Source organism: Strigops habroptila, chromosome Z, assembly GCF_004027225.2.
Source record: "Strigops habroptila isolate Jane chromosome Z, bStrHab1.2.pri, whole genome shotgun sequence".
Lineage (NCBI taxonomy): Eukaryota > Metazoa > Chordata > Aves > Psittaciformes > Psittacidae > Strigops > Strigops habroptila.
Window position 1 is genome coordinate 92372252 of NC_044302.2, and position 23233 is coordinate 92395484.

The 23233-nt window shown below is 43.4% G+C and overlaps 1 protein-coding gene across 4 annotated transcripts in view; it reads left to right on the forward strand.

Annotated features, from left to right (window-relative positions):
- Window positions 1–23233, forward strand: part of FAM219A (family with sequence similarity 219 member A) — a 96337-nt gene that overhangs the window by 51926 nt on the left and 21178 nt on the right. For all 4 annotated transcript variants that reach the window (XM_030511346.1, XM_030511347.1, XM_030511348.1 and 1 more), the window contains exon 2: window positions 1390–1489. In XM_030511346.1, coding sequence (XP_030367206.1) covers window positions 1390–1489 — 100 coding nt within the window. The remainder of the gene's footprint in view (window positions 1–1389; window positions 1490–23233) is intronic.

Genomic DNA, 23233 nt, shown 5'->3' on the forward strand with positions numbered 1-23233 from the left:
TTATATTATCTGGCTATTCCCATGAATATCCTTTCCTAGAGCTTGGATTCTGGTCTAGCCCCTACATCTGGGTGTGTTTGAGACCGATCCCGTGCTCAGAGGATACCACAAGAGCTGGTCTTCAGCTGAGATCATAGAATAGGTTCTGACACAGAAAATAAGGATGGCTATTTCAAGTCAGATGAAAGGTCTCACCTACCCCTGTATCATGTCCCCAAGAGAAGAAGAACAGCATGAGCCTATGGCGGTGCCTCTCTGGTTCCCTCCCTCCGTAGATCTGTGCCTATTATCTGATGGAACCTGTCATCCAAGATCTCTTCCTTGAGCGATACTAGCTAGCTACAGCTCATAATTTTAATTTATAAAGTTGGGGTTGTTGTCGTTTGGTGTACCACTTCACTTTTACCTTCATTTAATTTCAACTGCTGTATTTTTGCCATTCAGCTGCTTTATTTTGTTGTTTAGTGTGGTAAATCCAAATTTACATACACATACAGCTGTATGGATATGCATGCATGTCCAATTTAGTTTCTAGATTCTTGGAGGAAAAAGGCAAATGTTTGAAAACAATTTTAATTTTCGTTATGGTGCTGATTAGAGAGATTTCCAACAGGTGTGACGTTTGCTTGAAAGGACTTTAAATATTTTTAGGTTCTGGTAGAACTGCCTGAATTTGTAGTTTGTCTCTCTCTGAACCCTTTGGTGTGCTGTACAAGACTGCCTGGATTAGGTTGGATGCAAGTGGGCATCATGGAACGGACTCTGTATTTGGGGAGCTTTGAGAGCATTTTAGTGACAGAGAAGGATGCTGTGCTGACAGACACTGAAATTAAATCTTCCCAGTTAGCCATGAAAGAGATTCAGTATTGGAAGTACAGGCATCTTCATTCCTCTCCCAGGATGAACTGGAGATTGAATTCTCCCACTCATTCAGCCCTCATTCCTTCTGAGCTGGACTTTCACAAAGAGCTGGTCACAAACTTTTTAGTTTTAATCACGAGGTTGACTGGTCCACTTGAGACCCAGGTGAAACTGTAAATGCGTTTCGTACAAAACCCCAAAGAGTCATCACATGAAAATGGTTTGGGACTACTGCCAACCCAGGCTGAACTTGAACTGGTGACCCACCCTCCACATTGTATTCCCAATATCATCCATCATGTAAGTCTGATGTTGAAATCTGGCATTTCCAGAGGTACTTTTAGCATGCTAAATGTGCTTCTAAAATCCTATGGTTTGCCTCTGGGTTTCAGCCATTCAAAACACCAGCATGTTCTGTGCTCACTCTGAATGTGGGTGGGAATGGACTCGCCTAACAGCAAGTTAGAGAAGAGCCTGCATAACTTTTAGCTAAACCATTCTGTTTTGTTTTGTTTTCTCTTTTAACAGGATCCAACAGCTGCATCCATTTCGGACAGAGATTGCGATACGAGGGAGGGAGAGACTGTAGCCATGAACTATAAGCCGTCCCCACTTCAAGTGAAATTAGGTGAGTCTTTGCTGATGGAAAGTGAAAAGGCTGAATCCAAGGTCTGAAATACAATGAGGTGCTCATGGGATCATGTGCAGATCTCCATGCATGTGGCTGAGCATGCCAGTTCAGCTCAAACAGCTCACAGAGCAGTTTTATCATTGTGATTCTGCTGCTGAGGGAACTGACCTACAAATGTGCAAGGACTCTGTACCTTGGGCTGTGGTAGAGGAAGAAAGCTATTCCTTGAAAGGAAGGCGTATCTTTTTAAACCCACAGATTTTTATCAAGCTAAGATCAAGGCTTGGCCAGATAAAGAATGAAGATAATATAGAGGGACTGTAAAAAGGAGAGAAGACAGAATAACTGCAAACAAAAGGGAAAGGATCAGAGACTTGGGCCACTACCAGGAAAAGATAGAGCTGTGTTACTGTGAGGTGAAGGACTTGTAGGTCTCTAAAGCTTCACATACCTCATTCTATTTCTGAGCAATACTTTTTAAGTTCTGGAAGCAGAATCATCCAGTGAGCACAATGCGCTGCTTCCTCGTAAGGCCAATGCTAACAAGAGGACAGCAGTCCATACATGGCTGTCCTGCCTCCAAAACCTGAGCCACTATTGTGCCACAGAGCCTCAAGAACCTGATGAAGGAACAGTGTGCTTTTTGCTTAGAACGTGGGTATGAAATAGAATCTTAAATCTGAAAAATTTTGCAATAGGATCAGAAAGCAGTCCCCTGATCCTTCACATTAGTACAAATGATGCTGAGAGGGTGCTGCTGAAGCTTATTGAGAGTAGCTGTGCCATGTTGGGAAGGCTTTGAAAGAAGTGGGTGCCCACATGTTCAGTGCAATAACTCTGGCCCTTAACAAATGAGTGATAGGGAAGGTCATCAGGCAGCTAAGGTTTGAAGAAGATCTGGGGAAGTTTGGGCATTGGTGTGTGATTATGAAGAGATGTTCCAACAGATAGTTTTACCCAAGTACGTGCAGTCCTACTGCAGACACTAGTGTTACCGTCATTTTTAAGAACAGCTTTAAAGAAAACAAGAAGAGGCTGGGGAGCACTTGGGAAGTCTCAAGGCTCTGCCTAAGTATGTGGTAAATGGAACAGTCAGACAAATCTGGTCATAGCAGTGCAGAAAGGAATGTCACAGAGTAGACCTATAGACAGCAAAGGAAAAGGAAGTGAATTGGCAGGATCTCACTGAAAGTGTGATTAGGAACGAGAAGACAGAAAGTTGGATATGCAAATGCAACAAGATTATGCAGCAAAGAGAAGGACCTTGAGCTACTTATATAGGTATGAGCAAGTGCACTGGGACAAAAAGACCTGTCCTGCAGTTGCAGTCATGAATACTCTAAAACCAGTGGCTGCTTCTCAGGAAAAGGCAGGGAGCAGCAATATGTGTTAATGACAGCACAAGTCACAGTTTGGTAAAGGATTATCACTGCCAGCATGCCATATGCCACCAGGATCCTTTTTCACTGCTGAGAGAGTTCTGTGATGTTATTAGAGAGATAAATGCTACTGCAATAGTTGTTTTAGATAATTTAACATCAGGAATCAAGTTGGAGAGCAATTGATGCTATTATTGGTAAGCCTGGGATATTCTTGCATTTCTAGGCAATAAAAATACCCTCCAGAGATTTGCTAATGTGACTTGGCTTTAGTAAGTGATGAGGACATTATAGGTGATTTGATCATAGGATATAGATTTGGATTCAGAGATAACAAGTTCAATTCATGCAAATGAAATGAAAAAGTAATTTGAGGTAGATCTCTAAGTGTTTAAGCAAAGCCAGTAGGTTGAGAAGCCCAGGAACTTAAAACACATCAGGTAATGTATTTTGAGAAGGAGAGGGTATCAGACGAAAGGACATTGCTAATGGAGTGTTTAATAATGACTTTGACACAAAATGCATGAGTCTACAAAGAAAATTTAGTTATAGCGTATTTGGGAGGCAAAAGTACAACAGACTATGAAATACCACAGAGAAAACACATGAAAACTAGAATAATAGAAATGAGAAAAATATGACAGGGAAAACTCAATCTGATGTAAACTGGAATTTACCAGCTGGAGGTGGCTAAGAGGAAGCCTGTTGCATTAGCTGAGTGCAAGGCAACTAATCATTAAAATGGACTAATACATGAAAATACGCCACAGTTACACTTCTGCAGAGCTTACCGTACTTTTCCCAAGGTCAGATACAACAGAATGATTTGTCTTTCTTCCAGAACTTCTGCTTTTCCGCACAGGGAAGATTTTATTTCATTTAGCTACTGCTGAATGCTGCTGTCCATCAATAAAGAGGCAAAAGGAGGTATTGGAAGAGTTTGAACAATTTCTGCTGTAGATAGAGGTGTAGTATTGCCAGGACCTCATTTCCAGCTAGTGATCCTGCCTGGTTTATACTCAGTGCAGACCACAATATACTCATGAAGGTAATAGTGGGGGAAACCTACGTGCTTAAGAGGCACTTGCAATTGTCTTGCAAGGCTGCCTTGTCTCCAGAGAGAAATCTGCTCAAACACCTCTCTCTCTGCCTATGGAAACAGCGTGCCTCTTTAGTTAGGTGAACACATATCTAGTAGCATTTGGACTGACTCTCTACTCTTAGCCATACCCAGATAAGCTCTGGGTTACCTGGGGCAAAATGAGACTAACATTGTCTATATTGTCTAAATCCAGTGTAGCATGCCTTTAATCCGCATCAGCTCCTGCTGCTGTTACGCTTAAAATCTGCCCAGCCATTACAATTTTCAAGCAGTTTAATGGCTCGCATCTCCTAGCTCTGGCCCCTGTTCCTCCAACTAGACCTTTTTGTCTCTTCTGCATTAAACTTGTCAGGATTTGGATTGGTTTTTTAATCTCTTTAAGGCTAGAAAAAGTTAAGGTAGTACATAAATGTTTGATAGCTTAACTGGCAGAGCCGTTGTTTGGGGTTTTAATCCTATTGTGGGTTTTCCATATGGGTAGTGCCATTTTTCACTGTTAAATCAGAATCAATTGTTCAAATGTCAAATGCTCGGATGGAAGGTTGATAAATGTCATTTTTCACTCTATGAAGATTCATATATAAATCTATCATATGTGCTTGCTGGAAGCTTGGTTCAAGTGAGCTCAATTAAATACCAACCCAGCATGAATACAACTTTTGCTTCCAGAGGCTGCAGTGATTGAAGTATAACAGAAAGAATTTGCTGTGCTGCGTGCATGGAACATAGATTCATCCTTCTGCTTGAATGGTCTTTTCCTTTGTTGTTTCTCCCCTTCTGAATAAATACATTTGGCCATGTGTTTGCTTTGGGGGTCAGTTAGATACAAGAAAAACGTTGCAGGTGACATATTTCTAGTGAATTCTTAAAGATTACACCTGGTTTATAAATGGAACAGTAAAACATTTAGCTTGCTGCTGGGGACACATCAAAAAAGAAGAGAACCTCACACCAAGTGGAAATAACATCTCCCAGTTCACGTAGTTCATCATCCTAAACCCTTATTGATATTATGTCCATATTAATTATGTATTTCTTACTTTTCTAACACTCCCATTTTGGCTTTCTGTCAAGAACTGCTTTTTTCTGTCTTTAAAATCACTTGATAAGGAGGCTCCTGGCATGGGGGAGAGAGGGAGGGAAGTCTGGGTGTACATTAGTGCTTAGTGTGGATGTCTCCAGCACATCCTTATTAGGAGGCATGTCCAGATGGAGCATATACCACAAGCTTTTTGAAAACAGAAGAGAGTTGTGATAAGGAGAGACGGAGGAACAGAATAATCCCCAAGAGTAAGTCTCAGGGGCACCATATCCACTAGAAAGCAATGGATCCTCCTGGGATCCCCAGGAGACGAGATATTATTTTAATGAAGCTTATGCCATCTGTTTTTCTATTTTGCATTTTTAATTTCTCTTCCCTGTGCTGAAATCCCCATCCAGACAGTCTGTCTGTCTTTTATGTAGCAGTCAGTGATGTTACAGTTCATGTTAAAAAAGAATGGGCAATGTGGCAATTGGTTGGAATGCTACAGTGATGATGAGGGTTTGTGGCAGTGGCATCTTCATCACACCAGGAACTTGGCAGTAAATCGTAACTACTGTTTTGTTCCCCTCCCAGCTTAGATCTCATGCTGGTGTTTATCTTGCCAAAAATACCAGAAAGCACAGTGGCCAATTCTAGTCAGCCCCATAAGGAGAAGCAAGTGTCATAAAGTTGCCTTTAGTGTAAGCTCCTGTAGGTCAAGTATATAATCAGTCCACCAGCCTAACCAGGAACTTTCCTTGCTTCAAGAGGCAGGAAGGTATTTTAACACTAACAGAGCAGAGCTGTTTCACTAATTAATAGGGTACTAACACATTCCTCCTGCCAGCTGCATTGTAGAATGTTGCTTTTTCTCTCTAGGAGACAGAGTGTAGGTGAGCCACAGCCCAGCTACTGCTAGGAAGGAAATTCTGCTCGTCAGGAGCCTTAACCTATTGCTAGAGTGAGCATAAAAGCCTCTCGAGTTACCCCAGCCTGGCCTTTTGGGTTTCTGTAGGAGAAGAAGGAGATGAGAGCAAGTGAACGGCCATAGTGGGGCCTGAGCCAAGCAGATGGCTCAAGGAGAGATGAAGGAAGTCTTGGTGGTCACTGAATCTCTTCTCCACCCAGCCTGTAGCTGTGCCTGGGATTGCTCTGACCCAGGTGTAGGACCTTGCACTACACATTGTTGAACTTCATGAGGTTGGCACTGGCCACCTCTCAAGCATGTCCAGGTCCCTCTGGATGGCATCCCTTCCCTCCAGCGTATCAACCGAATCACACAGCTTGGTGTCATCGGCAAACTTGCTGAGGGCGCACTCAATCCCACTGTCCACGTCGCCGACAAAGATGTTTAACAGGGCTGGTCCCAACACCGGCCCCTGAGGAACACCACTTGTTACTGGTCTCCAGTTGGACATTGAGCCACTGACCACAACTTTCTGCGTGTGGCCTTCCAGCCAATTCTTTATCCACCGAGTGGTCCATCCATCAAATTTATGTCTCTCCGGTTTAGAATGTCTCTTCAGATAAGGATGTCTCTCCAGACAAAGATGTTATGTGGGATAGTGTCAAACGCTTTGCACAAGTCCAGGTAGATTGACGTCAACTGCTCTGCCCCTATCCATCAGTTCTGTAGCCCCATCATAGAAGGCCGCCAGATTGGTCAGGAAATGTAGCATGTTGTTCTCTGGTGTGCTTGGTTTGGACAAAACTGCGAATCTGATTTATGACTGGGCCCCTTCTTGATGGACACTGAAGTGGACAGAGGAGATAATCAATTTAGAGACAGAGGAGGCTGATGGCAAATTGTGGTATTAGCTTCTACCCTCCAGCCTGCTGCTGGAAGGTGGAGACTGAAGTGGACAGAGCAGATAATCAATTTAGAGACAGAGGCTGGTGACAAATCTGTGGTGTTAGCTTCTACCTTCCAGCCTGCTGCTGGGTATTCATGGCAGATACTGAATTGCTGTACGATCAGGGAGGAGTAGTACTGGGAATATCATTCAATCAGCTGAGAACTACAAAGCCCTCAGGGTTCAACATAACAAAATGCGTACATTTGTGGTTGAAACTTTACAGATGGCCTCTAATCCTGGTAAAGAACAGAATGCCTTTATCTCCCCATGTGGCTCATGAGGCTGATCTTTCAGTTGGTGTCGTTATTTAACCTCCTCTCTTAGGGTTGGGTGTGGGTTCAGAGCTTCTCCATTGAAAAGCCACAAAGCCCACAGCAGAGCATCCTGTCCCAGAGCTGTTCAAAAGGATGCCTTGCTCAGAGATCCCATTCCAGGGCTGCTCTTGCAGCAGATCAAGATGAAAAACTGGTGCTGGGAGATGCAGCCCAACCCCCAGACTTCTAAACTTTTCACACAGAAGGCAGAATAGTAAGGGGAGGTTGTAGTAGGCTGGACAAATCAATGCCATTAGTGTATCCTTTTGTCAGTACCTCAAGTACTGTCTATTCCCAGTTGCTTTTCTGTAACAAGGCGATTAATGCTGATTAGGTATAGCATCTGTTGTTTCTGGGAAGAAGCTCTGCAGGTAAATTAGGGATACATTTTATAAAAAAGCTCCAACTCTTAAGCTAGGTCCCCAGGTTCCACCTCTGTTGACAAAACTGCAGATTTTCATATCCGTAACTGTTTACATGGCGACCTCAAGTGACATCATTACCTTAAGTGCACAAAGCCGTGTTCCTCCCCTGGGAGCACCCATTTCCTTGAACACAGTCTGTACTTTGTATGGCGGGGGGGGCGAATGAGTAGCGTGGAAGCCAGAGCACAGTGGCAATATAGCACTGCTATTGATTTTCTTCATGAAGATAGAAGCGTAGCCTACCACTCAGAGGCCTCCTGGGGCTTGGGAGGAATTTATTTAAACATTATTTCATGAGTTATTACTCTTCCCATTTATAAGAGAAATTGCATACACAATTTATTGTAGCATCCTTCCTGTAGGGTATCTCCAGGGTCTTTTTGGAGGGGATGAGAGAATGAACAGTTGCATCACATTAAGGGCAGTAGGGCTGTCTGCAGACAGAACAGCAAAGATGAGGGCAGGAAAACAGTTGTGGCAGGCATATTATTGCAGATTAGTTAGAGGAGAAATAGAGGGGCAGAAAGGAAGAGGTGTGTGAGACGCTGTGGCTGACACAGGCTCAGGTAAACAGTAAAGCCATTAAGAGAAATTGGAAGAGAGCAATTCACTGGAGTTAAGCAGAGAGCTCTGGGCAGGAGGGACTGTGTGAGTGGGTGAGACAGAAGGAAGGGAGGTAACAGTCAGCAAATCTCAGGAGCAAAGCATAAGCACATGAATATGAGCATGATGTGCCATGATGTTCACCAAACGAGCCTACTCTTTCTGTCACTACAATTTGCTTGATTTGTTATGCCACCCCACCAGTGTTTTACTGGTCTTTCCCATTCCTCCATCATCATATGTTTGCACCTCTCCCATGACATGTTACTGGGAACCCTCACACAAGCCAATAGACAACCCAGTAGACACACATCTTGTGTTGTACACATCACTCTTGGCTAATACACCTTCAGATAAAAGGTTATGAAGGAGGAGGCTTTAAGTTAGCTGAATCATTTTATTGGGTGTTATCTGGCCATCCTTTAGCCACTCCAGATTTTTACAGTACCTACAGGTCTGATGGTCCAGGAAAAAGCTAATCGTGAAGATCTGCTTCTATACAAATTATTTTACTTTGCGATGAGAATAGGCCAAAGCACTTGGTGTCTGGATAGGGATTTTGCCTAAGGCAGAAGACCAGAGCTCCAAATCACAGGTTTTCTTTGTCCTGACCCACCATAATCTGCCACCTTACATTGGAGAAGCAGCTCAGAGGTTGTGAGGCAAAACAAATCAAGTAAATTATTGAGATTCTCTGATAGAAGGAAGGAAAAATTCAGTAATTAAAGTAGTGATGAGAATAAAAACTACCTGGTCTAGCAAAGCCTAACCCCAGCAAGCAGCACCACAGCAGTGATAGGCTGATGGTCTGTTCAGAGGTCTCATTTTACTTTCATCACTGTTCGCTATCAAGTACTTAGAAAACTGGTTTAAAAGAGAGTGATGTCCAAAAGGTGATCTTCACCTTGTTCCTGAAATTAAAGACTAACACCAGCTGAGTTGACAAGGCTGCCTGCTCAGGTGTTGGCATCTTTGACATAACAACACAGAAAATGGCACTAGTACTTTTTTTGTGGCTTCTCAGAACCCTGTGTCCTTAAATGTAGGTTCCACCTGATCCTCTGGCCCACTGCAGGGGAATATTTCCCTGATTCTGAATTATCCAGGATTTACTATTTCTGTAATTCCTTCTGATGTCTCCATAGGTAGATGAGTTTAGGCATAGCAATCAATGGAAGCAAGTATACCCCAGTGTAATTAATGTAAACTGGCTCCAGAACAGATCACAGCATCTGTGGACAGTATTGGATCATAATCTTTTTTAATGTATTTGATTTATTAATGATGAGCCTTAAACTGCACCTGGTTCTTAATTGAATTTGTTCTGACTATTCAGTGACATGGGCTCGTCCTATGTCTTCTCTGTGCTGCACATTCAGCTCTTAGCCAGGAAAGGTTACTGCCTGCTTATTAAGTGTTGGAGCTAAAATGCTCCATCAGCAGGTAAGGCTCTGTTGAATAGAAATAATACACAGATTTTTGCTAATATAGGAAGTTCACTGCAGTTCTTGTTTATCCACTATCCTTATGTACAGAGCATGCTCACAGCACCCTGTTAAACTTTGTGTTGCTTCTCTGAGATCTTAAAGGATCCTTTGAGCTCAGAAAAACACACAAACCTTGGTGCACCACAGCAGGAGAGCAGAATAGATGAGGATGTCATCAGTATCGTGTCCTGTCAGTAACAGGGTCCTGGTTAGGTGAGGGTACTGTAGTGGTCTTGGATGCAGAACTCAAATGAGCATGACCAGAGAAACACCTAAGGAGCCCTTCTCCTCTGAACCCAGGTACAGTTGTGGCTCCAGTTATAGCTGACAGCATTATTGGCAGACAGAGCCCAGTGTGCCAGGCCCAGCAAGTGATGCAGCTAAAGATCCACCTGCATGGCCAAGCTCTTAATGTGGCAAGCAGGGAGATGTACCACGTGAAATGGTGGAGAAAAGGTAGGATAGAAGCAGCAGTAACAAACTAAGCACAATTTTTGCCTGGTTAGTAACTGTCAGACTTCATCATATCCATCATTTTTGGTTCAGAGGTCGGGGGAGGAGCAATTCCCAAAATCAGGGGACAGCACAGAAGAAACCACAAAGGTTTCATGGAGTGAGAACTGACTGAAGCAGGTCGTGGAGCAATATGGACCTATGCTGGGCACATGCAAAAGAGGCTGTTGCCTTGGTTAGCAGACTGTTAGAAGCAACTCTCCTGCAGCTTCATCTGTTCTCAGTATGTCCGCTTGGGGTCAGAGATACCACCAGCCTCTTATACCAACCAACACCACTGCTTTATGGAGTTTTAGGACCAGGAATTAAGCTGCAGTGCAGATGGTGGGACTAGTTGTGCAAAGAGATTTCTGGATCTTGCAAGTCCTGGATGGAATTAAGAGGGAGCTTTGCCTGTTCCCTGACAGTTGCTTCACTCCCGGCAGTGATAAGGTAGTGGCTTCTCCAGGGAAGACCACAGCCCATACCAGTCACAGTCTTTGGGCTCTGCTCTGTGCAGCACCTCTGGCACCTTTCCTCCTCATCTTTCAAACCTCAGACTTTCGGCACTTCTCTTTTTTTGTTCCACTTGGCAGTCATTCTCTACAAAGCAGGTCACACTGAAAGAAAATAAAGCTGTTTTTATAGATGCCATATATTTACCAAGACCAGATTTTATTTAAGAAGTTGTAAAGTCACAGTAGTAATTGGACAGACTGATCCCATTTCTGCAGTTGTTAAACATAACTATCGTTCAAGAAGCTTTAATTACTACTTGAATCATGGCTGAAAAGCTTGTGCTGAGGGTAGGCATTTATTGCATCATCATGGAAATGAAATGTCGTGGTCTGGTGCTGTGCAAAATAGCTGCAGTTTTGAATCTTCTTCCAGAAGGAGAACTGGGAATTGTTCATCAGATTTTAAAACGTGAGCATTCCTCAAAGTCTTTTTCTAAACTGACCTAAAGAAAAAGCATGCCCCATAGACAACATTTGCATCCTTTCTTCAGGTCCAGTTACAAGGGGAGAGGAAGGGAAACAAGTACATTCTTGGCAGGTAGATCCAAGTCTTCATATATTTGCTCAAAGAATCATCTCAAGGTTCTCCTGTGTAGCTATTGCAATCCGTTCATCTCTACCTCCAGCCTCAGCACAGTATGAGTAGCAGTTTCCTGTCCTTTCCACTCTGCTTTGCAAACTGCTCCTTTTCCAGGCTTCCTCCCACTTTCCCTATCAGTGAAATCATCCATCATCCCCTCCCTGCCATGCTCACTGCATACCTTGAGAAGAGCTTGAAGTGATTCAGGCTAAGCCTTAGCGAATGGGGAACTGTACTGTAAAGTACCACTGTTTATAGCACAATAAAATAAATTCTCTATGGGGTTTTAAGGCAATTTTACTGTAAACCCAGAACTATCATGTTATGTTTGCTATAACTGAGTTCTTCTACCTTCTGCTCTAAATGCAAGAGAATACTCACTTTTTACAAACAACCTACATGCCCTCTTTTTTGCTCACTGCTATGAAATTGGTACAATCAAGACAGCTCAGTAGTCTGAAGCGCATGAGCCATGTGTAAACAGTGATCTGGCTATGAGAATGAAGTTTAAGCACATCAGGTGTTTCAGAGCTGCAGGCTGCTGGCAACCCCTTCACTGCAATAGAGCTCCCAAGTAACACCAGTCGCTCCATGCCAGAAAACAGCCCCTCTGTCCCTCATCACTATCCAGCCCAAAACCAAGAGCAGATTTTCAGAACAGAAGGATTTGCTATGATTTATTTTAAATACTGGTTGTAGGACTAGGAACTTGAGGGAAGAGATGAATAGTACAAGTGAGACAATTGTACTGTGTAGAAATTCATCTGAGAAACCGTGTTTGACATATTAAATAACACTGTGCTAAAAATATGTCTTGAACAAGGCTAGCATATTTAATATTTAAAGTGATGCTGTCGGGCATAGGTAGTTTGAGTCCAGGATAGAAGCCACTTTTAAAATTAAGATTTTCAGGTTTTGCTTACAATTTTTAAAGAAAAAACAAGTATCTTGGGCTTAAAAACTCTCTAGTAAACCCTAGCACTATTTTTTTAATTATTTGTAATTTCACTAAAAGAATATGTAATTGGTCACAAAATAACTGTGCTTCTTGGAGCTGCTAATTTTCAGCCAGAACATGAATGACTCAAGTTAAATTCTTTTTTTCTGCCTGAGTGCTTTAACTACCAGGATGAAACGTGGCTTTACACGGCCTCTGATCTGTGGGACAGGAGGTGAAGCAAAATGTGAAAGCAGATCTTCAACATATTTTTTTCTGTGCAGGCAGATGTTATGTTTTAGTTCCTCTCAGCTCACATAGCTGACTCACTTCTGCCTATGTGAGGAAGAGCTACGATACATGACAGTCCTTGAATCTGGCTTTGGGTTCTTTGGACAGTCCCTTGGGTTTTTCTCTTCATGGAATGAGGATGACCAATAACACAAGGAAGTTATCTAAGCTCCTTTGTTGCCAGTGTTCTTCTTTCTATCCGCAATTAAACATCCATGGATACATGGGAGTTTCCACCTTCTTAGAAAGCAGTGTCATGTCTGCACTAGAAAAGGCTATGACTGCTTTGGGTCTTACTGACTGGGTGAATTGAAGCATCTAGGGAGGCTACAGGACATGCATCTGACCTAGAACAAGGCTGTAATCTCCTCTGCTTCAGGGCAGAAAGAGAAAGCAAAAAGGGCAGGAGTAAAGGAGGCAAAGACAGAGGCAGCTGTCTCCATTTATCTGGTAATGACCATCAGGTGGGAGATAACCAGGGTAATCTGGAGAGATGTAAGAAGAATGGAAAAGCTTCATGTGAAGTTTCGTCTGTGCTAGTGAGGAATGATATCAATATGCCTGATTTGGCAGTAAATTGCCTGTAGCATCTAGTGAGTGCTTCATTCCCAACCTGTTTCTTTTCTCACCTTAATCACCTTAAGAACATCCTTTTTCACCATGAGGACAGTCAAGCACTGGAAAGCTTTTCCCAGGGAGGTAGTGTCATCTCCATTCTTGAAGATTTTGAAAACCTGACTGAATAAAGCTCGGAGCAGCCCAGTCTGATCCCATAGCTGATCCTGTTTTGCGCTGGACATTGGGCTGGAAAGGTGCCGAGGTCCCTTCCAAATCCTGTGAACTTATTTCTAGTTAGGACTGCAGTTATATTTTATAGATGTCATATACTTTCTACTTGCTACTGAAAAAGCCTGCCTAAGAACTGTCTAGTTATTCTCTTGAGTTCCGAACACAAGCACTGTAGGTAGTAATTTCAAGAGGTAATTTAGGTAACCTGCGTACATTTGCACAAAGCAGTCCTCTTCCGTCAGCACTGGTATGCCCACTGGTAAACAAGAGAAACACAATTGCTACTTGACTTTCACTCCATTAAAAATGTTCTTTCTCCTTAATTCACCCTCCTCGATGGTACAGTGATTGAATTTAAGAGTATATTAGAACTAATGTTCTCCTTCATTTGTATCTTACAGACTCCAGTGTATGGAGAGGGAAATTTGTTCTTTTATAGACACGTTTCCTGACTTGCATTTTATCCATAGTTCTCGATGCTGGGTGCTCTTTTAATACCAGGAAGCAGCTCATTTCTTGTACCCACCGTGTCCTGCAAAACAAAGGGCATTCACAGAGTGTACCAATGGGATATTACAAAGCAGAACTAGATTCAAGGCAGTTGCGCACATGTTTATATGAGGTGCAGCACAGGTGACAATCAAGCAGCTGCTAAGGCAGCTGTACACCAGCACCATTTCGTAGAACAATTTGAGCTCTTCTTGGTATTGGTGATGTCTCAGCCAGTCCTTGGAAAATGCACTTCAATCTTACATGGGCAGAGAGGTTTTTTCCTGGTGTAATATGTGTTTTTAAGTGGACTATGCAGGAAAAGATCATGACCCAGAGGCTGGCTGTCACATACAGATCCCTTCCTGCTGCATGCCAGCAATAATTACAAGAAAGAATCCTCTTGAATCCTCCCATCCCATGCTTTATTCCCATTTGCATCCGTGCATTTTTTTCTGTAGGTGAATGGATTTTAAGTAGAGAAAGTTAAAATCTATCCTGGTGAATGAGGTTTACCATTTTAATAACTTGAAAAACACTGTTTTGATCTTATGAGAATTTCAGGGCAGGAGTGGAGGCAGTGGGCAGATGTTCAAGATTGTTAAAGGTGTGGAGGTTGCCTTGGGAAAAAATGTATGCTGATGTGTCATCTGTAGCCAAGAAGAAATAAATTCTCTTTCATTGACTTGGAGTTTGGAACAAAGAGGTGCTTATGAAAAGCTGTTTGTTACATCTAACAAGGTTACAGAACAATGCTAAAACTTTTCAAAGGCAGGATACAACAATAAAGCAACTTGTCATAGAGCAGCTCTATTATCCAGAGGCAGAATCACAGAATTGTGAAAAACTAAGCAGAGGGTATTTGAGTTTCTAAAAATGAAGATTCGTGAGTCCTTTACCTCAACAAATCATGTACTTCGGCTTCCTCAGTCCTCATCAGGTAGCTAGTGCTCAAAAGAGCCCTTAGCAACAGTTACTAACAGGCCTGTTGAAAAGAGCTGAGTGCTCTTCAGCTGTGTTCTATGGTGGAAACGGGGTTATATTAGGTGGAAGGAAAGCGTAAGTAATGGCATTTGTAAACAACTCCGCTGTAAAACCTGTTCTTCGGGACAGTCCTTCAGAGCCTCTGTGGTTTACTATATATGGATCCCTATGCCAGTCCAGTGGTGTTGAAGTCACCCAAGTGGCTTCAATTGGTGGCCTTTAAGTGGTGGTCCTCAGAGATTTCCAAAGGGAGAGCACCCCATGGGCACCATCTGCCCAGGCGCTGCCTTTTGCTTTGTTCCTTCACTTGGAGACTGCCAGATTATCTGATGAACTCTCTCAGGGTGATGCCTTGCCAGGTCGCCAGCACCTTGCACTGTCGCTGGTAGATGCTGGTTGACCTTCATGAGGTCTGTTGCAGATGATCAGATGATGGACCCAGCAGTGAATCCTAAGTATGATTTTTCACGAGGTCAACCAAAGTAAACAGAGTGTGTTTAACACTGCAAGTAAACTAAGAAAACCAGTCACTGTCCTAGCCCCCAGAGATAAAGTGTGGTAGGTTTAACTCCCAAATTTACCTCTCTGTGTTACTGGAATTTGCTGCTGCAGAGCACCCTTATCAGCAGAGAAACAGCAGAAGCACTTTGCTGGAGTTTTCGTTTATTCCAATTCACTGCTTTTAAGCATCAAATTGATGCATTTACAGGGAAAAGACTTTCTGCCTCTGGTTTCCAATACTGTCCTCTCCAGAGAGATGTGGAAGAGCAATGGCTCTCCACGCCTTTCCCACATACACTGCTGCAGAGGTGACACTGTCAGAGCTGCTCTGACAGCTGTGTCACAGTGTGGTCAGGAGAGGAGATGCAGCTTGCCTTCCTTTATATTTTACAGGACCCTGGAGACCTGGTAGGAAGAAGACTTGTTTCTGTCATTGGGCTGAGCCAATGTGACTTAAGGCGCCTGGGGAACAGATGGAGGGGATAGAAAAATGCTAGCTTGAATTGTTTTTCTGTCTCTCCTCGTTTTTTATCCCTGTGAGCTCCAAGTCAGAACACATCCCCTCAATCAGATGGCCTTGCTGGGTTGTGTATTGGGTGATCGGGAAATGAAGATTATTCCTCTTGTTCCCCAGTGCACATGCTGTCCAAGGAGAGACTCTGTTGAAGACAGCTCAGCAGGTCCTAGTGCCCTCAAATTTTGGCTTAAGTGCCATCCCTGGGAAGGACAAGGCTGTCTGTCCCTGGGATTCCTCCACATCTCCACTAGCGCTGAGCTGGAGAGAAGTTAAAGGTGTTTTATTCCCTGAAGCTTGGCAGCACATTTCTGTTCACCTCGCAAGCACAGCTGTTAGCAGCCACAAAGGCCTATTGAAAGCAGAGAGTATTTTTTGCCACTCTTTCCCTCTGTTCATGGCTTTTTCCAGTCCTTTTTGGGCACCGAATGTGCCAGCATCGATGGGGTGTACTGTTGGGAAATCTGTTAAAGCTATTCCTGTTTGGGTCTTGACAAAAGCCAGGCTCTTTCCAGAATATTGTGCCTGAGAAGGAGATTACAGGCTTGAGAGAGTCACTGAATATGTGCGTGTGTACACACCACGGCTCCTTCCTCCTCCCTGCACTTGCTTGAACTTCCTGCCTTAGAGGAACCGCTACCTCATTCCCACTCCCAGTCTCCTGCAGATGCCCCAACCCATGCGTTCAGAAAGTCTCTGATGTTGCTTCACACTGAAGTTGTCTTCAGGACACATAATCCCATCACCCTTATGTGCTGTCCCCTGGGTAATTTGAGATACAGTGTGATTTAAAAGTTGCTAGTGCTTGTATGGAGAGAAATAATGAGGAAAAAACCATGACAGTTAATACTACTAGCCCTGCATGCAGTCGGTTGGCAATGGAAATCTGCGTTCTTGATTCAAACCAGATTATGAACAGGAAAATAAGTTTCTTTACAAAAGTGCATAAGGGAGAAAAAACCCCCAACAACAACAAAAAACAAACCAATAAAGCAAGCTTCTGTCTCTGCAGGGGCTCTCTGAAATCCTGGCATGCCTTAAGATAACAAACCGCTGCTCTTCATGTCTTTGGCTCTAAACTGGAGTCTGTAGGGTTTTGTTCCTTGCACATCCTGCTGCCTGCTCCTTTGGCAGATGTGGGGTATCCAGCCAGCACCTCCCCACTGCATCCCTTTACCTCTGCCTGTCCACACGGCAGCACCACTTGGCTGAAGGGCAGGAGGGTCATTTCTTATAAAGTCCTTTAAAAGGGATTGGAATTAGCACAGGCTCTGGCAAAGTGTTTTATGAGGGGAAAAAAAGCCGACCCTCACTCCACTTTTTCATCATTAAATTCAACCTGCTTTCACTGTGCTTAAGTATCTGTGTATACAAGTTAAGGCCTGTTGTAAATCTTAAGTATTGAAAGACAATTCAATCTGAAGTTGGAACCAAGAGGTACATGACTGAAACACCTACCGTTTTAGCTGGTTTTGCCCCTTATGCACAGTCTGTTTTCTGTCTTAATTTCCTCAGGCAAGGAACTACATGTCTTCTATACAGACTCACTAGTCCCTTAGCACTTACTGCGATAAAGCCTTGCTTGTTGAGACCCTTAGGCTGTTTCTCTCCTCTTTTATTCTACTCTTACAATTATTGTGTTCCTGTCATCTCACCTCCAGCTCCAGTTAGGTAGCCAAACAGGTAACTATACAACAATAAGCCTTCTGTTTGTATGCAGTTGGCAGCTTAGCTCACAAATCTATATGTTCCAAGTGAAGCTGAGCATGTGTACACTGTGGCCCAACACCATCTTGACCCAGGCATGCAAGGGGCACAGAAATTATGATAATTCTTGTAATTGCTTTTGCTTATCTCTTCCTTTTTCTCTTAGAAATGCTGTAGAAAATCCTTAGCTAATGGTCTTTTGATAAACAAGTCGAAGCTGGGATTTTTCCTCCCTTCAGTGCATACAGCTGGCCATTGAGGAGGGAGGTAAAAATGTTGGTCTGCCAGGATTTCTGCCTCACTGGGTCATTTAGGAGAGTGGGTCAGATAGGAGGGACTTGGCAGCTGCAGCATTTCCAGCAATCTCATTTAGTGCTGTGGTGTTAAGAGCCGGCAGCTGGGAGGCAGAGTCGGAAACCTCCCCTGCCTGCTGTCTGGGGGAGGTCGGCTCATTTGCCAATCAGTGGGATCTCATCAGGCCTTTAGCTGCAGCAAGACAGAAAAGGGTGAGTCTGTACAAGATTAGTAACATGTGGAGTGAGATGTGGGTCTGACAGTCAGAGCCTAGTGTATACCTGCCTCCCTTTTGCCTAGACTCTATTTTACAGTTCCCCTAAAAGCAGTGTTAAACCTTGCTCAGGTCATCGGTGCTTTAGCACCCATTCTCTCTCCTTGAGGCTGCCTCTGGTCCAGCAGTGAGCAGTGCTGGGATGGCAGTGCCAGAACCACAACCATGAATGAGCACACCAGCACCCAACAGCTTGTGTTAACAAATCGCTCCCGAGCTGTCCGGACAAAGGGTAACAAAGATGTAAAATATACCAGCGTTAAAATATTAACCCATGTTTCAGTGATGTTAGAGTTCCACTGTAAGAACTATCATCTTTACCTGTATGTTACAGGTATCTTCAGTGTGAGTCAGGCGTTCCCTGAGTCCCTGGCACCAGAACTGCTGCTCCTTTGACAGAGGCTTCAGCTCAGCAATGCACACATCTGATTTCCAGCTGGGGGACTTTGCAGTTTGGGTTGACATCCTCTCATCCCCCAGCCCTGCTTCCCCTCCTGCAGCACTCAAAGCAGCTGCACCCAGCACGTTGTCTTTCATGTTGTCTTTCAAGCCCCTTCCTCAGGGGTTTCAGCAGGGACACAAATTTTCTCTGGCCAGTCCTGTTTCCCTCTGCCATTTGAGGCATGGCTGTGTTTTGCCACTAGTCCCTTTGAGAGGTGGAAGGAAAAAGCAGCTGCCAAACCCTCAGCCCTGCATCTGGAAGGAGAAGGACATTATGGAACATAAAATAGCTGGCAACAGCATCATATCATCCCCTCCACCATCCTCTACTGGCTAAGACTGACAGATAGCAAACCTACCTGAGAAAGGAGACAGGGCATCCCTTGGGGATAGGAAAAGGTTTAATCATTTAAGATAGCTTTGGACTAATCCCCGAGCCCAGTTCTGATTTCTCTACCAAAGCAGGGTGCTAGCTGGAGGAGAATAGTGGCAACAGCCTGCACCTCTGCTGAGGCACCCTAGAAGGAACAGGTCGCAGCACCCGGTGAACCCCATCCTTCAGAGCATGTGGCAGAGGACAAGGCCAGAGATGAATCATCAGCTTTCTCTAAACTCTTTGCAAAGAGAAAGAGGAAAGGAGTTCCTGCTCCTCCCTGAGGTGGGCCACCTGCCCAAATCCAGATGAGAGCAGCATGGATATCAAAATAACAGTGTAGGCTCTTTGAAACTGCACTTGTGAGGTCTGCGGCTGCCCTAGATAAACCCTGCCTGCCTCTCTCCACACTGTTTGGCAAGACTTCAGAAGAGGGGAGTGGGAGTCTTTGAGCCGCATCATGTGTAACAACTGGGCTGCAATGTTGAGCTGTCCCCAAGGGCCACCATGCCCCTATGATGCCCCAGGTGGCCCCAAACAGCTTTTGCAGGTACTGCTGCAGCAGGAGAGAGAAGTGCCGGAACATGCCACACACAGGGGCTCACAGAGATCCCCAACCCTGCTCCAAGAGAAAATGTATTAAATTAGGGGCCGCTATCCCCCTGAAATAGAATTCCTGCCAACCTAATTAATGAAAGCTTAATCAGCAGATTGGTTAATCATAAAGTTATTAAATAACTAATTGAGCTCTAAGACTGTTTGTCAAATTTCCAGACAATAGCAATCTCGCTAAGGGAGAGATCAGGTCAGTAATCCTGTTAAGAGAGCAGGTTTGCTGTGCACAATGGCTCTTTGGCTGAGCCACTGCTGATCCGAGTACCCAGAACTGGTCTGATAAATTGAATAGCAGGAAGAGGCACCCTGGGCTGTACATATCCTGTTCTCCCATAGAGATTCATAATAAACAGGCAATTCATCTAGTGAAACAATGCCTGAAAATCCTCTTTTGGGGAGCAGCATTAATAGCACTCTTCCATTCTCTTTTCCAGGGAAGAAACCAGCAGGTATCTTACTGCAGAGCAGGCATTTCTCAAAGCGTGGCTGGGGTGAGGAGTATTCATCCATTCACCATGTTAACCAGCCTGGTTGTCTTTCTCCATCTGCTTTCATTTTATTCAATAGAAAATACAGAATTTTGTTTGAAATGCACAGGGTTGCAGAAACCCAATGCAGCAGGTGATAAAGAGGAATGGATCAAATATATAATGTTTTAGTGCCAAATCAAAGCCAGAAACACAGCTAGGAACATCAGCTGCAGCCCAGTTCTGGCAACAAGAATAATTCCAAGGGTTCTTTCCAAGCAGGAAGCTGGAGTCAGCGGCCTATGAGTCCCTTCCAAGCTCTTGGGCTGCCTGTGGCATTAGCACTTCTGTCCTTATTTGTTTTGGCTACTAGATGGGAACGCAACGAGTCATTGCAAACAATGGTATCTGCCAGCCAGTGAAAGCTTTCACAATTACAGTATATTTAAAATAAATTAAATCTGTAGTTCATATAGGCTATAAAACACATGCTCTCTGCCATAGATAAGTTATTTAATGTGCATTTTAGACTCATGTGAGTGTGTACATTTGACTAAATGTGTATGCAGTTCAAGCCTACTTACGTCAGACTCTATTCAAGTGTTTATTATACAAATATGCACTATATGATGATCTCCTGAGTAACCGAAGGCTGTGAATATTCAGCTAAGTAAGTTTGTATTGTTACTCTCCTAAATATACATCATACTTAACAACATGCATCAGTCACCTTAATGCTTCTTCACAGAATGTCAGGACCCATAACAAATGTGATGTGGGCGCTAATATTAACTCTGTTTATCTGGTAGATTATGCCATTAGCATGTGATGCTTTAAATGACGAGAGCTATTTAAATGAAGAGAGTAAAATTGCACTTAATAGACATTCAGCAGGGTCCAGCAAATGGTTTTGACTTAAACCTCTGTTCAGTTGAGTAGAAATGGGGTATTTGCAGAAATTCTTTCCAGGTGAAATAACTTCATTCTCTCTGTCCCTTTGAAATATGTTAATGGAGAGAGTAGCTCAGCTTTATGGATTACATCTTGTAGAGTTCAGTTTACAAACTGAAACCTTTCAGCTGGGCTTGTCAGGATGCAAACACTTCCCTGGATATCTAACTTCATTCTTCTTGCTGACAGGAAAAATATTTTTTGAAAAGTACATGAAAATACCAAATAAATCCCTTTCTGAAGGTAAATGTGAAAAATGAAAAAAAAACCCCTAAAAAATTAAACTGATGCTGTTCATATATTCCAGTTTGACGGTGATAAATGAAATCTTTATATGCAGTATTTTGCAGCCATTAGGAATAAAAGTCTCAACCCTTAAAATTAAGTGAAAAAGCACAGGTTAAATCACAACAGAATGTCCTTGTGAGCTGGGAGCTGCAACAATAGGTGCCTTTGAAATCAGTACAGAAGGATGTTCAGAGATGAAGAGAGATGAATTGCTGCTGGCTGCTACATAGTCACAACCTGTCTAAAATGGATGCAGAGGCAGCGCAGGCATACAACTGAGAGCCAGGAATCCTGGTTTTCTGCTACCCTGCTGCCACAGATGCTCTACGTGGCTTTAAGGTAAACCAGTTAAATGGTTTCTCCGGGCAGTAAAACACAACTTACTGTTTAAGAAAGATGGTTTGTGATTATGTCGTGCCATGAAGCGGTAAAATGCTGCGTGTTCAAAATAGTGATTTTTTTTGCCTAAGGGGAGAAGCCATAAGGTTTTCTTTGCTAGGTGGCTAGTTGCACTGGATGCCCTGCTCTCCTACACATTGAAGCCCAATAACAGAGAAGTCACTCCCTCCTATAATCACATGAGGGTCAGATAAATGAGCTTTGGGGATGGGATAGCATGGCTAGGACATTGGAACATGCTTGCTAGAACATAAAGCCACTTCTAGAGATGCTTGTAATGTAAGTAGGTTATATCTTTGGTTAGAACCGAAGCACTCATTTACCCGTCCTCCTCTGTGCTAAAGAATAGCGTAGCACTTTATTTGGTGTGTTTTCTGAAAGGAAATGCAAAAAGTAACATCAGTCAGGCCATCATAAACCTCTCTGTAACCTGTGCAGGCAGTGCCTTAAGTGAGCACTGCCCCAGAATGAGCCCTGTGTTACTGTGTGTGCAATGCACTGACCCCTTGTTGTAGTAGCTCCTGTAGGAGAAGCTAAAGAGCTGCATCTTTGAATAGGAGACACAAACATTATCTTTGTACTCCCTATGTCATTTACCAGTTCTTTGTCTGGTCAGGCCTTCTTGGAAGCTGATAGGAGCTTAAAGCACCCAAAGCCCATTGTTGTTTGCGCTAGCTCTCAGCCATGCCAAAGCCAGATCAACAAAACTTAAGGAAATGCAGCTACTTGTATGTTTAAAACCTGGTCCAAGAGAGACCTTGGCAGACAGATTTATATGCCTGCTACCCAGGTCTCACAATTAGATGTAGTTCACTAATTTCCCCAAGTTTGGGTGGGTCAGCAAAAGTAATGTACTTAAGCTAAAAATACTATGTCTAGCCCAAGTTGGGAGTTGGATAACTTAGCTATCTGAGTCTTGTTATATTTTAACCCCAGCCAGCAACTAAATACCATGTAATCAGTTGCTAAACCCCGCCCCAAGGTGGGATGGGGAAGAGAATCAGGAGAAGGTAAAATTCATGGGTTGAGATAAAAACAGTTTAATACTTGAAATTAACTAAAATATAATAACAATAATAATAGAAATAATAACAACAACAACAGAAATAAATTCAGGAAACCCAAGTGATGCACAGTTGCTCACCACCCACTGACCAATGCCCATCCCATCCCCAAGCAGCAGTTGGTGGCTCCCAACCAATTCCCTATAGTTTATATACTGAGCAGGATGTTCTATAGAATACCCCATTGGCTAGGTCAGGTCAGCTGCCCTCCCGGCTTCTTGTGCCCCTCCTCACAGCATGGGAAAGGGAAAAGTCCTGGATTTAGGGTAAGCACTACTTAGCAACACCTAAAACATCCATGTGTTGTTAACATTATTCTCACACTAAAGCCAAAACAGCCCTGTACTACCTACTAGGAAGAAAAATAACTATATCCCAGCCAAAACCAGGACATTTATCTCAACAGCTTTTTCTGAAGCTAGGAGAAACCATCCTGATTAAGATTCAGATTCAGATGGCCTGTCCTGAATAATCAGCACTGACACCCGGTACCTTTCAGCTTGAAGCCATATTCCCTATATTCAGAGCAGAAAGCTGGTCACACAGAGATTTTTTCTGCTTCTGCTACCCCTGTTTAGTAAAA